At 38.6% G+C, this 17,643-nt stretch overlaps 1 protein-coding gene across 2 annotated transcripts in view; it reads left to right on the top strand.

The window, feature by feature from the left end:
- The window catches only part of PDGFD (platelet derived growth factor D), a 235,694-nt gene that overhangs the window by 208,739 nt on the left and 9,312 nt on the right, over positions 1-17,643 (top strand). For both annotated transcript variants that reach the window (XM_007452566.1, XM_007452567.1), the window contains exons 5-6: positions 1,534-1,732; positions 16,066-16,280. In XM_007452566.1, coding sequence (XP_007452628.1) covers positions 1,534-1,732; positions 16,066-16,280 — 414 coding nt within the window. The remainder of the gene's footprint in view (positions 1-1,533; positions 1,733-16,065; positions 16,281-17,643) is intronic.

The following is a 17,643-nucleotide window of genomic DNA, read 5'->3' as shown; positions in this document are numbered from 1 at the left end:
TTCCCTACAGGGCGTGTTTGAAATCTCCTAAATTACACCAATGGTAGGTTATGCTTTTATAAAACCTCTTAGTTTTGCTAAAGACAGACTGTCCCCCTAAGAGCAAGTGATCCTTTTGGGGACTTTTGGATCTTGGTTGGCTAAAAAGAAAATGTATCACCTGAGAGTGTACTGTCTGGGACTCTATAATACATAGGCATATTATTTCTCTATAGGAATGCAGCTGAGTTTCAGAAATGCAAGTTTTCGTTAATCTTTATTTTTCCTGTAGAGATATGAGATATTTGCCCTTGGGGGATCTTATTTGTTTGGCAGTTTCTTTAAAGACATTTAGAAATCATTGGAGACTACGTGCTTTCCATTTCCTTGTTAATGGGTCATGAAGTTTTACAGAGATGTTTGCTACATGGCTCATTTACCTCTAGACTGTACAAGGGTTAGTGAAGTAAGTGCTTGGAAACTTAAGTGGGGGTGTATTCCATGGCAAAATACATAATCCCTTCCAGACTTTTAATGATGTTGCATTCCCCATTTGAAGAGTATTCCTGAGAATGTTTAAATGGCAACTGGGATTCCTCACAAACTATAGCACTTAAAATGCACACACACGGGGAGGGGGAAGGGGAAGCTGGGACGAAGTGAGAGAATGGTATGGACATATATACACTACCAAATGTAAAATAGATAGCTAGTGGGAAGCAGCCGCATAACACAGGGAGATCAGCTCAGTGCTTTGTGACCACCTAGATGGGTGGGATAGGGATGGTGGGAGGGAGATGCAAGAGGGAGGAGATATGGGGATATATGTATATGTATAGCTGATACACTTTGCTATACAGCCGAAACTAACTTGTTATACAGAAGAAACTAACACAACAATGTAAAGCAATTATACTCCAGTAAAGATGTTAAAAAAAATGCACACACACACATGTGAATCTTCTACTCTTAGGTCAAGGGGGCCAGTTTCATGGCTTATTATCCTTGTTGACAGTTAGTAAGCTGGTTAAGGTGCCAAATTTTATCAAGATGTCTCCAGAGTAAATTTAAACCCTGTTCAAATAACGTCTACAATGCTAGGTGAGCTACAAAGATGGGACACTGAGGCTAAATGGAGAGAATGAATGGATTATTCAATATTTGCATGGAAAGGAGTTCAGAATTTACCTGCTCACCATTATTTGTTGATATGGATATGATGATTTGAGACTTTGAACCAAGAAATTGGATGACTTATTTTGATATTTCCATTTAGCTAGTATTTTTTTTTAATGATTACAATTCAGATGACCTGGATGTTTTATGACCTTCCGGTTTTTGATTTGCAAAAAAGTGAATGACTGTGATTTACCACTTAATTGTTCTTATTTAGGAATATAGCAAGACTATGGCACAGTGGCTTAGCATGATATTTATGTACATGATGTCTTGTAATCAGAAGTCTGTTTATGTTCCTTCCATATGGTTGTGTGACTCTTGTATTTCATAGCAATGGACTTTTTCTGAGTACACTGAGCTGTATGTCACTCTTAGGGGGTATCCTATCACTCTCCATCAGTAACGGACCCCACTCTCACTGCGGATACTCTGGACAAAACAATTGCAGAATTTGATACTGTGGAAGATCTGCTCAAGCACTTCAATCCAGAATCATGGCAAGAAGATCTTGAGAATCTGTATTTGGACACCCCTCATTATCGAGGCAGGTCATATCATGACAGGAAGTCAAAAGGTAAGAAACAAATAAGGTTCTTCATAAGCAGGTAAAAGTGCTAATAGTAATAAGTAAGAATTTGCAATGCAATGTAGTTAATTCACTTACATCAGATGATTACTGTTAGTTCATTATCACATATCTTTTACACAGTACCTTCAAATGATGTTCTGTGTTTTGTCCAAACTGTCTTGTTTGTATGGGACTAAGAAAGGTTTGATTCAGTCAAAGATCTGTCATAGTTTGGAGCTAGAAAAGACTTTATAAAATCATCTGGACCACCTTTGTGCTTCTTGACAAGTAAGGCATTATCAGTCCCACCGTAAACAGTAGAGGCAACCAAAGTCAGGGAAGGTAAATAACTCTTCGAAGGCTGCATGGAAATGGAGAGGAAAGGAGAGTCATGCTCTCTTGCCTCCAATGGCAGTGCCTGTGTAACAGTCCCCTGTGCCTCTCTGATGGATATGAATGTTGTTGAATTAGCCCAGGACTCAGTCATTGTTGGCAGGAGAGGCTTCTAGTAAAGTAATGGTCAAAACTCTGGAAGATTTCACTCTATTCATTCAATGTCCATTCTGAAATTTTTTATGAGGTCCTACTATGTGCTTTGTGCCTTTGGTGGTTCATAGGATATAAATGTCTCAAGCAAGAAACCAATATCTGGGCTATTTTGGACAAGTAAGTGTGAGGGCACACATTTAGCTGGAAGGTTCAGGAAAGCAAAATGAAGGGAGAAGAAAGGAATATTCAGGCAGAATTAAAACATCATGAGTTAAAACAGTAATACTTACACTCTTAAAAAATAGGTATCCTAGTACCACATCTGAGTTATATGATCTTAGGACATGGATGTTTATTTGAATGTTTAACTCAAATTAATATAGAAATAACTTGTAATTACCTCACTGAATAAAACTATAATTTCTAGTCTGTTATGTTTAAGATCTGTTATTATTTAAACTTTCTCTACAAGTCTTGTAAGGCTGGCTTGCATCATAGATATAAAGGTATTTAGTACAATACAGCTTGTTTCCTATACTTTGTGATAACATGGGTACTTTCAGGAATTAAAAGGAACCCTGGACCCTTTTGTAGATAATGTTTATGTTGGTAAGGACAACGTATTAAAACATGTAGGCTGAAATGACTAGTTAGTTAACTCTTGCCTGGGTCTGCTACTTATGGCTTAGGTCATAATCTTATATACTTAAAGTGCACAGCTAAGTGGGGACAACAGAGTCACTGGTGGCCCTGATGTTATGCAGATATGTCATATGTAGATCAGTGTAACTCTCAAATCGAATTTTCCCAGGGCTCAGATTGGATTCAACTCAGAGAAGAAATGGCTTTTCTATAAAGCATTGCTGTCTTTGGATCTCTACTAGGTCAACTTGAAGAAAAATAAAATACTCACTATGTTTTTAAAACCCCAGAAAAAAATATTAAAAATGGTATTGGAGAAAGAAATGATAAAATCTGACTCTGTCTTCAAGTATCTTAACCACTATAGCTATTTGAGGGGCAGCCCTTCTTGACACCTATTTTTTTGAAGTATTAAAATTTAAAAATCACCTAAATTCATTACTTATTTTTCCCCAGATACTATGTTGAGTTGGAGGCAAGGTGTCTCGGTTCAAAGCCTAACCCTGCCACTTAGAAGTTTTGTGATTTTTTCAGCAAGTCACTGACTCTTCCTGAGCCTCAGTGTCTTCATTGACAATGTGTGTATGATAACACCTACTTCTGGGAATTGTTAGGGATGCCATCAAAAGCACTTGGCACATAGTACTTGCTCAAGAAATGTTGGAAAAGTTTGGAGTACTTGAGATGCCACAGCATTTATTTGTCCTACTACTGCATTGCTATTTGTATCTTTGTGTTTTTCTAAGGGAATATGAGAGCCTAGGACCTAAGGGTTTCAACTCTTGCTGAATATTAAGTCACCTGGGGAGCTTTAAAAAACTACAAGTGCCTAGTCCTATCCCAGTCACAATGACTCAGAATCTCTGAGGGTGAGGCTGGGGTATTGATATTATTTTATGGCTCCTAGGAGATTGAGACCTATCCTTAGAGGCAGCCAGGGTTGAGAGATGGTTCATCCTATATCTCCAGTAAATTGGCACAGACTCTGACACATTTTAGCTGCTCAGTTAATGTTTGTGGAATTGAAGATATTAATAATTCAGTATTAGTGTATTTCTAACATTTATAGAAACCCACCCTATAGACCAAGGATTGTAGCTTTATTAAGAATGCCTTTGGTTACCGAAATAACCTTGCTAGAACATTCAAGGCACCATTCTACTTATTTCTGACAGCGTAAACATTTCTCTCCTCTGTTGGCTTAGATTTCATTTCTTAAACTCTTGTTTAAAATGGCCCTAAGGCAGGTCTGTACCCCTTCATTTAACACTGACAAGCCACCACCGTCTCAGCACTTGTATAACTGTGCTGATTTAATTGTTTATCATTCCACCGATGCTGAACCACCTGCCTGTATTACAAAAGCAAAGGAAGTCAGGTTTAATATTTCAGCTGTTATTTTCAGCTTTTAGAACTTAAAAGTACAAATTCATAGTTTGTATCCTGATGTATAAGATAGGGGACAGTGAATAAAAGTGAAAACCGAAAAGTAGTTATAGATGATGGAGGTCCATTAGGTGTCAAATAAAATGTGAACTTTATAAGATCCCTAAAAAAGTTTTCTACTATCAGTATAATAATCTCTTAATGATGTTGTACAGAAACAAACATCATTTTTGAATATCTATTGAGCATCCATTCTTCTGATTTGCCCAGACTGATCAAAAATAGCATTTTTCATGACACCAAAGAACAGGATTCTAAGATGACCCTTGAATGTGAATATATAAATCACAAAATTTTATAAACTCTAAAATAAAGCACAAACACACTAGGTGAAGAACTTATGTAATGAAGTAGAAAACAGTTAATAAAATTAAATTTTATGCTTTGCTTCTACTGTTATTTGAAGGAAGATTAGCTGACAGTGAGTTTTTATTTCTTAAGAAGAGACTTGAAAACGAGAAGCAAGAGGACAGTAAAAGCTTAGGAAGAAGAGGGAGAGAAAAGAGACATAACTTTGCCAAGTATTGAAGCCAGAACTTCAGCGTATAAGGTCCACTTTTTTCAAATTCACAAGTAATAGATAAGCACAAACCTGTCTGTAAAACCTTCTGGACTGATGATAATAGGACAAGTTAATATATCCAACTTTCAGTTTCCTAGGGGGTAATGGAGAAAAGGGTAGCATGGATAATTCTTAGGGGGTAATGGAGAAAAGGGTAGCATGGATAATTGAACTCTGTAGATAAGTACAGTTCCAAAATCCAATTTTTGCCAATAATTTCAACCCCATGCCTTCAACCTCAAAGCTGCCCAAAAGTTTAAAAAAAAAAGTCGTGTGAAATTCAAGTTGTATTTACTTCTTCTGATGAACATGACAATAACATAGTAAATTTACACATAGTTAGGTAAAATATTATATGGATGTCCTACAAACTATGTAATCACTCTCTGAATCATTGCATGACCACTGTAGTTTAACTGAAGTTACACTGCAATTCCTTTAAAATACAATACTTTGAACTTGGTAGCAATGTATATTTACTCAAGTATATAGCATGAAATCTGACATCTCTACATTGAAAAACTGTCAGCCTTAAACTCTACTAGACTGGGCATTAATTGAGTGGTCATTTATGGAGATTAACAATGTAACTGAGATGCAGTCTTTTACTTATTCCAGGAGAGCTTGACTTTCCTGAATGATGGTGTGTTTGCTGTAGAAAAATCCAACACATAATAGCAAGAGGAAAACCTGTTTTCACAGTTTGTGTTGTGATTAAAATATGGATATAATTGTTGAGGCACTCCAACTTAATAGTTTTGAACTACAGTAATGCTTGACAAAAATACAATTTTCCCCAGAGTTGCCATTTTTTAAAAATTTTTATTTAATTTTATTTTTTTATATAGCAGGTTCTTATTAGTTATCTATTTGATACATATTAGTGTATACATGTCAATCCCAATCTCCCAGTTCATCCCACCACCGCCACCACCACCACCCCGCCCTGGCTTTCCCCCCTTGGTGTCCATACGTTTGTTCTCTACATCTGTGTCTCTATTTCTGCCTTACAAACTGGTTCATCTGTACCATTTTTCTAGATTCCACATATATGCATTAATATATGATATTTGTTTTTCTCTTTCTGACTTACTTCATTCTGTATGACAGTCTCTAGACCTATCCACATCTCTACAAATGACCCAATTTCGTTCCTTTTTATGGTTGAGTAATATTCCATTGTATATATGTACCACATCTTTGTCCATTTGTCTGTTAATGGGCATTTAGGTTGCTTCCATGACCTGGCTATTGTAAATAGTGCTACAATGAACATTGGGGTGCATGTGTGTTTTTGAATTATGGTTTTCTCTGGGTATATGCCCAGTAGTGGGATTATTAGGTCATATGGTAATTCTATTTTTAGTTCTTTAAGGAACCTCCATAGTGGCTGTATCAGTTTACATTCCCAGCAACAGTGCAAGAGGGTTCCCTTTTCTCCACACCCTCTCCAGCATTTGTTGTCTGTAGATTTTCTGACGATTACCATTCTAACTGGTATGAGGTGATACCTCATTGTAGTTTTGATTTACATTTCTCTAATAACTAGTGATGTTGAGCAGCTTTTCATATGCCTCTTGGCCATCTGTATGTCTGTTTTGGAGAAATGTCTGTTTAGGTCTTCTGCCCATGTTTTGATTGGGTTGTTTGTTTTTTTAATGTTGAGCAAGTCACCATTTTTTTAAAAAAATTTTATGTATTTATTTATTTATTTTTGGCTGTGTTGGGTCTTCATTCCTGTGCGAGGGCTTTCTCTAGTTGTGGCAAGCGGGGGCCACTCTTCATCACGGTGCGCGGGCCTCTCACTGTTGTGGCCTCTTGTTGCGGAGCACAGGCTCCAAATGCGCAGGCTCAGTAGTTGTGGCTCACGGGCCTAGTTGCTCCGTGGCATGTGGGATCTTCCCAGACCAGGGCTTGAACCCGTGTCCTCTGCATTGGCAGGCAGATTCTCAACCACTGCGCCACGAGGGAAGCCCCTGAGTCACCATTTTTTGATGCAGGGGCCAAATTTGATGTGCATTCCTCTTTAAAAAAATCAATAATTTAATATTGAGTGAAGCAAACATATTGAAATTAAATTGAGTCCAAATGACAGAGTTTGAAATATATGATTTTCACAGACTCTAAATGCTTAGATGTTGTAACTCTGGGACAGTTACCAACCCATTTCCCAGGATCTAATATCAATTTGTGATTTCTTACATGACATTATTTTACTGTAAGATCTAAAACACTTGATTCTTTAATTTGAAAACTATTTATTGGTAAATAACTGGCATAAGAAGCTGATGAGTAAATGAAATAAATATGTTTCATATAAAATGTTTGAATTGGTTCTAAATTCTCTTACATACAAATATCTTTTATTTTTAAATTAGTCATTTATTGCTGTTTCTTTGTCATGCCCTTTGTCATACTAACTAGAAAGAGCCAAGTCTTGCTCTGGAGATGTCATTCAATGGGTATAAAGTTTCAGTCGTGCAAGATGAAAAATTGCTAAAGGTCTGCTGCACAACACTGCGCTCATGGTTAATAATACTGTACACTTAAAAATTTAAGCAGATACAACTCATGGTATCTGTTGTTTAACATGTTTTTTTATAAATGTACTTTTTTGTGAATATTTGGTAGAAGTTGCCCGTAAAAATAATTAAAAAACAATTTAGAATGTAGGAAATAATTTCAGAGTGTATTAAGATATGAACATATTTTAGAAATGACCTAACGTCACAGTAAATTGAATGCTTACAACTTTCTCTCTCTGCCTATTTGATATCTGGGTGAGAATTTGCAGAAAGCCCTTGGCTGACGCTAGTGATGAATCAGATAAGTCACTCTTTAGATACCCTTCTGTAACTATCTATCAGTAAATTAAACAAACAGAGGCACTGCAGACGTTAAATCAAATGGATTTCTTTTTCTAATTTCTTGTGTTGAATAAGGGTTAGCTTCACTGAGTTTCCTGAACCATGTGGTATGTACCAAGTAAAAGCTGTCTTTATCAATATTAAAATTGTTTACCATAAATTTGATAGAAATAGAGCAAAAGAAAGAATGTGATGGTAGAAAGAGCATGGACTTTGGAGTCAAGTAAGCTTATAATAAAATTCTAACTCAGGTACTAATGGTGGCCTTGGAGAGTTATGTGCAGACCTCTGAGCCTGTGTTTTCTCCATTTGGTAAAATGACTCTAATTATAACAACTTTGCAAAGTCGTGTGAGGATTAATAATAGCAGAGTATCCAACTCCTAGTGGGCCCTCAATAAATGCTAACTATTATTATTACTTGAATACAGAACTCTGCACAGAACCAAGGTATTTCTGTGGACCCTGCTCTCTGTCTTGTAAGGCTCTTAGACAAGCATCAGTAATCTGGAGAGCCTCCTACAGAGTATCCAAATATTGTCATATTTAAGTATCTGTATAATCAGTAAACTCATTAAAAGTTTACAAAATAATTGCCAAGTACTAAACTTTTCTATGACATATTTACCCAGAAATTTCTGGCACCCTTTTGCTTTTTGGACATTTCCTTTTTAAAGCTTATTTTTTAGATTTTAGCCACTCTTTATAACCCATATGATTTGTAAGTAACTAGATTCCCCACTCATTCAGTTTGCCAGCAAGCATTAATAAAAACCATATTATCATTTATAGTGTCACATGTGTGTATGAGGGCACACACATAAAATGTTTGAAGAAAATCTCAGCACAGGGACAAGGACCTTTTTGGTTGTTTATTTTCTTACTGCCACTGCAGCCTCTGATTTTCTCCTATAGTGGCTTTCTATCTTTGTGGATATCCTAAGCCCACTCTCATCATCAAAGTTATTCCTCCCATCTAGGCATATAATTCAAATGAACATTGATTAAGAAATCCATTTTGCAGTAGAAAACCATAGGTAACTTTTAGTGTCTGGGTGGACAAATGTGCCTTTTTCACAACAGTCACTCTTGTTAAAGATGAATAGGTTTGCCTTGTAGTTCCTGTACCCATTTTTATCTGTGTAGCATTGGGAATCCTCTGCAGCATCCTTGTGCTCAGTGCCCCTATGGGCTTAAGGAGGGAGCATACCCTTCCTAGAGCACACATTCATGCAGAAACTGGTGGACATGACCTTCCTTTCCTTAGTGATCACCAACTGCAGAATCTTAGCCACTTCTGGTTTAGGTGATTCTGTTCTTAACCTTACTTCATTGATCTGTTTTACTCATTTCAAGGTTAATGTGAGGCATACCTACTGAGAGCTAGCGTCTGGACCTTGCTTCAAACACTTTTAACTCATTCAAGCTCAATGAATTTCTTGGCAGGAGAAGAATATTGTTATTCCCATTTTATCTAATAAAAGAAACAAATCCAGAAAGTTCAGCGACAGCTATAAAGTAGAGAGCCATGACATGAACCTGGGTGTGTTGGCTGCAAAGTCAATGCTGTGGGGGAACCAATAATGCGTAAAGCTCAGAGACTCATAGTCTAGTAAATGAGAGACAAGAGAAAGATCTCCTTGATTCTTATTCATTTCCTAACCTGTTTTCTTATTTTTCATTGCATAGATGTACTTCATACATCCCCCTAGAGTTCAGAGAATTGCTTTATGATGGTGTCAGCTGCTTTCATGCCTAATCCAATGCCTTGCAGATATCCTTGCACTCACCCATTCATTTTCCAGCAAGTATTTGTCAAATGCCTACTATATGTCCAGTGACTGTAGGCAAGTCACTCAACTCTTCTGCATCTCAGTTTCCACATCTATCAAATGGGAATAGTAGTCTCTAAGATAACAGTTTGTTATGAGAATTCCATGAGGCTTGAGTAGGTGCTCAGTAAATTTCCATTCGCTCATTGCTTAACAATGTTTTTAAACCCTGACAATTAGGAATTGTCTGAGTGGGAACATTTTACTGTGATTTAGGTTAATTTCTATAAATACAAGTAGGAAATGTTTCCATTCTTCAGAAATTACACCAGCAAATGGAGTCATGAGATTCATGATTTTAAGTTTAAAATACCCTGATATTCCCTCATTAAAAGTTATAAGATAATTGTTCTTTTCAGACTTATTTGCACTTGCAAATTGGGGTTGAAATGTGGAAACAGTTCTCACAATTATGTGCTAATTTATAGAAGAGGGAATCTGAAAATCACAGTGAGGTTGTAATGTCCATAAAGAGGAACAGACTCCTCCTGGGAAATTTATGAACCCTGAAGAAGGCTGAGAGCCCCTAGTTGCTTGGTATAAAAATACAATTATTTATATATTCCCCTTACCTCCCACCCCCACATAAAGTGCCATAAATCTAGTGTTGTAACATCAAAGTCAAGTTTATAATAAAGCACTTTACATAACAGATTGTGGGACTACTCCCCATTTGGCAAAAGACATATTCCTGAGCCCCTTGAGATGTGTATCAGAGAGCCAGCCTTTTGGAGGGCATCCATTACCCCATGTGGCACAGCTGCTAGAGCCCATGGGTCTTGGTGCCAATCTTCGTGCATCACAGTTCATCCTTGATAGAGCTGGTTCTAGAACCCTAGTTTTTCAGTTCTAACCCAACAACCATCAGTAGTTTGATTCATTTAGATAGTAGTTACTGAGTACCTATTCCTTGCAAAGGAAATCTGGATTGACTAGTGGTCTATAAATGGCCTGAACTTTTTCTAATTTTGACTTTAAGTTTATGGGTATCCCACAAAAGATAGATATTTAAGAAAAATCAGAAATGTTTGTCTTGGGGAGCCATAGTGACTCCAGCTGTTTTTTATTGGATTTAATTAGTTATTTCAAATATCCTGAAATGGCTTGTGTGCTTAGACTACAAAAAAAAAAAAAAATTGTTGTAGTTTTTTCTTCAGTATGCTGCTTCTAACTGTTGAAACCAAATGGTTTTAGGAGAGGTGACTTAAATGACCTATATTTGGTCCTTCCACTAGGGGCAAAGCACTAGGAGAGGGGAGATTAAAAGATGATTAACTCTGCTTTCAAGAACCTTATGGTTTAGTGGACAAGAAACACCTAAATAAAGAAAAGGATAAAGCAAAGTCTACAAAGTAAGTGCTATAATAGAAGGCAGAGAATGTGTGGTGAGTATATAGTGAAGGAGTCAGAGGAGGTGTAGGGTGAATGTGCCTCTTGACTTACAAGATTAAAATGACATAGTGGACTGAGATGCCAGAGAAGGTAAACTAGAATGACAAAAGCATGGTTTTAAAAAAGGCATGGGGCTTCCCTGGTGGCGCAGTGGTTGAGAGTCCGCCTGCCGATGCAGGGGACACGGGTTTGTGCCCTGGTCCAGGAAGATCCCACATGCCGTGGAGCGGCTGGGCCCGTGAGCCATGGCAGCGGAGCCTGCGTGTCCAGACCCTGTGCTCCGCAACGGGAGAGGCCACAACAGTGAGAGGCCCACGTACCACACACACACACAAAATAAATAAATAAATAAATAAATAAATAGAAAAGACATGGCCCTACTTCAAGCACTTGCTCTTCTATTGCCAAACCTGCACTGATATAGAGGCTGCTAGTGAGTGCCTGCTAAGAGAGTTCATAAAGAATTTTAGCCTATAAAGGCTCAATTTGCTTGTATTAAAATGATTACTGGCTAGCTCCAAGAATATAGAGAAGTTTAACTGAACACTAGCAGATTCAGGAAGATAAAGAGAAAAAAGGCTGGTGACACACATAACAGAATAGACTGATGAAAGGCCAGCACAGTGAAAGCCAACCAATAAACTTGACATCCAGAAGAGACTGACCCAAGGAAACCATCCTCCTATTGAACAAAACAAACCATGAATCAAACACGCATGGGAAGAAAAAAAAATGTTTTCTTACATTCGATGTGAGGACATTATTTTGTTTCACAATGAATTTTTGTATTCACAAAAAAATTGAAATGATTAATTTAGAAAAAGCTTTTAAATTTGTATCATAAGCTGATCACCACCTATGCTGTGTTTGCCAAGCATGTGAAATATAATATTGGCTTTATCTGTCCTCTAGAAAGAATCTCTAGGGTTCTATCATTTGTTGCCCCCTGAAAACAATTGCTATCAGCCCATCCAACTCTTTACGTGGACCTCCGATTGGTTTTCATAACAAAGACTACAGATAGGTAAGGGCAGGAAGGAATTCAAGGAGAAATGAGGGCAAAGTGAAGATCATGAATTGACAAAAGTCCTCTCATTTCAGGTTAAAAAAATATGAAATTCATTGTATTTCTCAATACCAAAGAAAAAAGTACGTTCTGTGCAGTAGCCTGGTTTATTTGCAAGAACCCAGTGTTACATTTCCAGTACAATCCGATAGATGAATGTGTGTGCCCAGGAATACATGCTTGGGTATATGTAATTGACAACATCTTGAAAGTGACAGGTCAGTGCCTAGCAATGCACCTAGGAAGCCAGGTCATTTGACAGCAAGTAGACCTCTAGACAGAAAGCTCCATCAGGGCTCGTAGAATCTGCTCTTTGCACCCTCCTTCAAATCTTTAGACCTGGGCTCAGAAGTGCAAGAGTAATGAAAAAGCCTGAATTCAGACTCTGGATCTACCACTGACTAGGTATGTGGCTGTGGACATGTTCTTTTCCCTACCCTCTCAGAGCCTCAATTTTCTCAAGTGTAAAATTAAGGGTAATGATAGTATGTAATTCCTAGCATTTATGGGGATTTCATGCAATTGTATATGTGAAGAACTTTTCATGCTACCTGATACTTAGGAATATAGTTGGTCAATATTAAAAAGACCAGGCTGACTCTCCTTCCTCCCAAACCTGAGCCTGAATGGATTCGAAACTGAACCAGTGAGTGCATTCACCAATGTACCATTGCTTTACACATCCCTGCTCTAGTGCTCAGATCCTAGAGCTCTTACCACAGCCCAGGTACCTCTGTGACTAGGCTGCACTTTCAGGCCAGAGCTGCAGAAAAAAGGGTGCTCCCTGAGGTTCTAGGCAGTGGCCCACATTGGATTACCATGTCCAGAGGAAGGCTCTGACAACAGTGGAGCCTTCTCAGCCTTTCCATCAGGTTGTCAGTACACAGCCCAAAGACGTAACTAATGTCAAAGATCCATGAGAAGGCAAGACTCAAATTCAAAAGGACGTCAAAAGAAGGATTATAATATTATGTACACCTGGGTGAAATAAGGGCAGCTAGGTGTAATTAATGGGCCTTTGAATGAAATTTGGAACGTCCTTGTTGCTCTGTAATATTCTGCTGTGGAGATTGAAGCGGGAATGGAAAGGGCAGCTCCCCTCTCTGAGTTTGTACTGCTTGGCCTGCCTCCCTCACACCAGAGCCTGCCTCCCTCACACCAGAGCCTCCCTTCGGACCAGAGCACTGGAAGCCTTAACTGCCACTCATTCCCTTGTCTGGCTCCCTGCTCTGCTGCACTGCCTAGTCAGTCTTCTTTGACTGGAAATTCAACATCCCCTGCAGAAGGTCTGCTGTGGCACTTTGAAGTTATTTGCATCCACTCTGAAGAACCTTTTAGTTCTCGTTCTAAATTGAGTGCCTTCGTGGTTTCAAACCCCTGATAAGCAGGGCAGCTGGATTCTACAGCAGTCACACTGGGTCACAGTTCTGAGTCACGTCAGTGAATTGATGCATAAAACTGACAACATCATAAATCTCTTCATGGCAGGTAGGAAACGGAAATAACCAGTGCTAGTCGGTAAAACAGTTATACAATGTGAAGAGTTTTGTTCCAAGATGAGTAAGGCATACATGCCTATCCTGATTTGTTGACAGCACTTTGGGGGTTAGCTGAATTCCCACAGGGAATCATATTGTAGTTTGGTTTGGACATATTCTGGAGATAAGGATGTAGCCATTTACCACCCCAGTCCTAGCACAATGCCATACGGGAAAGCTTGATACAGTGCCAGGAAGGTTGATCTTCCTCCTTCAGCTATAAGGTTGCCTGCCATCCCCCCACTCTGCCTGATGTGGCAGAGACCATGAGGCAAAAGAGAGAATGACTTTGAGCCCAGTTTTCCTACTTAGTATTCACTTTGAGTGAGTAATACACATCTCAAAAGGGTGGGTGAAAAAAAAAGAGGGTGGGGAAAAACAACAGGTAGTCCTATGTATCATGTGCCTAGCAGAGGACTGGCTGAACTCAAGTACACTCAGTACTGTCACTTCCTTCCCATCCCTCTCTGCCTTCCACATGCTACAACCCCTTCCTGCTAATAGGTGTTAGACAAAATATATTCCCATCATCACAAGCAACAGCTTTGGCCCTCTGCATTAGCCCTGTCCATAGCCCAGTAATGCACAGCCAGCATCAGTATTTATCTCAAGGTGACACTTGTAATGGATGATTGGTGCACTTCTTAATCCATTTACATAATCCTTTCTGCTTTGCTTGCAGTTATTTTCAGGGCTTTAGCAGCAATAAAATGGTTCCTTTCCCAAGACAGAGTTCATTCACTTTAAATCTGGCTTGATTATAGCTAAACTTATGACATGTCTTTACAAAGGAAGGGGAAAAAAGCAATAAATTATGCACAGTAATTATTTAGCATTTATTCAGCCCCCACAGTGTCCTGGGCTCAGCATATAACAGTTGGGGGAAAATCCCTGACCTTGAGAATCAAAGGCACTCAAGGCAGAGCATCAGTCCAATTGCCATTTAATTCCTTATTCAAGGGGTCATTGACCGTATGGCCAGCCTTTTAGCTGACTTCATGGGGTTAAGTGGACTCTCCACCCACTCGTGCCTTCTTTTATTTCTGTTTCATTCAGATGCATTCTACTGACAGCATTCTTAGCCTTTGACCTCTACCCCAAAAGAGCACTCCTTACTGTTCCTCAGGCAGTTTTGGTTTAGGACTAAGACATTTAATGGGGCTAGAATCCAGAGTAAGCCTGATGATGACTGCCTAACGTTTGTGGGATTCCTTCTGTGGTGGCCTGGCTGGTGACACGGGAAGTGCACTCGGAAATGGTGTGGAACCTGGAGGCGGGCGGGGACAAAGGACTTTCTTATAACTGCATTCTTGTGAGAAGATAGTCATGTACATTCACCCACCAGACGATTTGGATGCCAAATAGATGGGTGATTAGATGGATTTTGAGACCACAAATTAAAATGTAATTTATATACTACAATAATACAAATTTAACTCAAGTAAAATATTAATGACTAAAATTTGAAAATTTAGGGTGATGCTCTTAATTCATAGAAGTCCCAATAACCAACCCCCCCCCAGATAATCATTTACATAGAATAACGGCCAAAAGAGAGAAATAGAGGAGAAAGATCTGAAAAAAAATTTTTTTTAATTATTGACCATTTGACTTTAAAGGAAAAAATTGGAGGAAAAATCAAAATGAATCAAGATGAATAAAATAACCAGCATTAATTAGTACCAGGCACACTGCATTCAATACTTCAAATATTGCTGTGAAATAACTAAAGTTATACTATTTACATTTTATAGATGAAGAAGCAGAGGTTTGGAGCAGTCAAGTAACTTTCCAACTAAAAGGAGGCATAGCCATTATGTGAATGCAGCTGTAGCTTTACCGCAGAGCCCAAGCACTTAACCAGTGTTCTGTACTGCCATCTAGGACCCAATGCACAAATATCCATCATATTCACAACCCCCCAAAAGCCATGTCCTTTGACATTTTGGTTGACCTCGGAGTTAAAATGAAGCCAAAACCTTTTTATTCCTCACATTTACTTGTAAAATTTCACTGCCAGGTGCATCGATTAGAGTAATTCTCCCTAATGTGTCCCTGATATAATTCAAATTGTATTTAAGTAATGGCTTACAGTCAGGAGTTATTTAGAATCAAGAAGATACACACACACACACATTTTTTAAAGCAAAGACAATTATTTTAAATTGCTCAATGTTACATTTTCTTTCCCTGGAACTTTTTTTTTTTGCATTAAAAAAGTGCAAGGAAAATTGAGCCAAGATATAGATTTAGCTAAGTTTTTGAAGGTTTTCTGTTTCTGTTTTCTTTGCTGTTGTTGACTTTTTTTTTTGGAGGGAAGATAGGATCAAAAGAGAAATTAGATTTTCCATCTTTGGTGTTTGGGGTAGTAACTGAGATCCCAAGGATAGATTCAAGTTAAGGCTGTCCTCACAGAATCAATCTTCCCAGCCTGTTCGCAAAACTGTGTACCGAGTGTGTATGCCGTAGTCGTGCACTTGCTTACACGGTGCTGTGTTTCTTACAGTTGACCTGGACAGGCTCAATGATGACGTCAAGCGTTACAGTTGCACTCCCAGGAATTACTCGGTCAACTTGAGAGAGGAGCTGAAGGTGACCAATGTGGTCTTCTTTCCACGCTGCCTGCTCGTGCAACGCTGTGGGGGAAACTGTGGCTGTGGAACTGTCAGCTGGAAGTCCTGTACGTGCAATTCAGGGAAAACTGTGAAGAAGTATCACGAGGTATGCCGTTTTCAGATTTCTTTGTTGCAGTGCTGCATTTAGCCCTTTTCAGCTGCAAAAGTCTTGTAATCTCTAGGCTGCTGGGAAACAGGGCCATTGTGTTGGTTGTTCACGTTGTTCACTGCACAGGGGCACCTCCCAGGGGGATGACTGGGAAATTGTACTCAAGCTAAATTTGCTAAGCTAGGTGCCCTGGGGAGAGTGCATCCTGAAGAAGGGTTTCCTTTTTCTAACCCTTATTCATAATATACTATGTTGGTTGACAACAGTCTTGTTAGTATACACAGTCAAATGTATGATGCAGTAATTTGAGAGCTTACTTGGCTTCCTTATAGAAATATGATGGGATTCATTTACAGTGTATGACTGCAAATCTAGGTTATGTTAAGAAAATGCTAAGAGCCAAACTTTAATTCAATCAAGTCATTGAAAAATGAAGCAAGGTAAAGATAGCAAAATATAAATTGTCAGAAAAGATACACTGTTGGAGACTTTTTCATTCTCTAAATATGGAAATATTTTTCTTCCAGAAGTACTAATTTTTCCTAAATATGACTGAGTGCTCTGAGGAATCAGCTCTGAAATTATGCAAAAATAAACAAAAGTAAACCTAAAGATATAAGAGGAACAAAAATTTAAGGAGAGCAGTAAACTTTGATGATAATAACAAGGAATGCATGTAAGCCTTTACTGTGTACCAGACATCATTGTAAGCAATCATTAGCTCACTTGGCAGTTTCTCCACAATGCTGACAGGGGAGTGCTATTTTTATTCCCTTTTTATAGATGAGTAAACTGAGACCAGCAGTAGATTGACCAGCGTGACTTGGTCAGTAACTCACAGAGCCAGGACCTAAACTGATCAACTGTTTCTAAAATCTATATTCTTATCACTAGTAACACTGTGCTCTCTGTTAAAAATATATAGCACTTTATTGAAGATTAAAGAAAGAGTGGACTTAAGGAGAGTTAGCACTGCTCTTGAAATTGAAGGCAACCCTATTACTTCCTGATTTTGTGAGTCACTAAAGTTTAGAGATGCGGTTTTCATGTGCGTGAAATAGGACTAAGAAATTTTATCGGATAATCCCGTAGAGGATGGTTCTGGGAAATCACATAAAACGGTGCATATGAAGTGCATTTTGTAAGATGTGAAACATCTTTTTGAAATATGTCTAAAATATAAACTAAAGGATTTCCCTGGTGGCAGAGTGGTTAAGAATCCACCTGCCAATTCAGGGGACATGGGTTCAAGCCCTGGCTTGGGAAGATCCCACATGCCACGGAGCAACTAAGCCCGTTCTCCACAACTACTGAGCCTGCACTCTGGAGCCTGTGAGCCACAACTACTGAGCCCACATGC

Source organism: Lipotes vexillifer, unplaced genomic scaffold (assembly GCF_000442215.2).
Source record: "Lipotes vexillifer unplaced genomic scaffold, Lipotes_vexillifer_v1.1 scaffold1269, whole genome shotgun sequence".
Taxonomy (NCBI): domain Eukaryota; kingdom Metazoa; phylum Chordata; class Mammalia; order Artiodactyla; family Lipotidae; genus Lipotes; species Lipotes vexillifer.
This window is presented reverse-complemented; position numbering and strand designations above follow the sequence as displayed.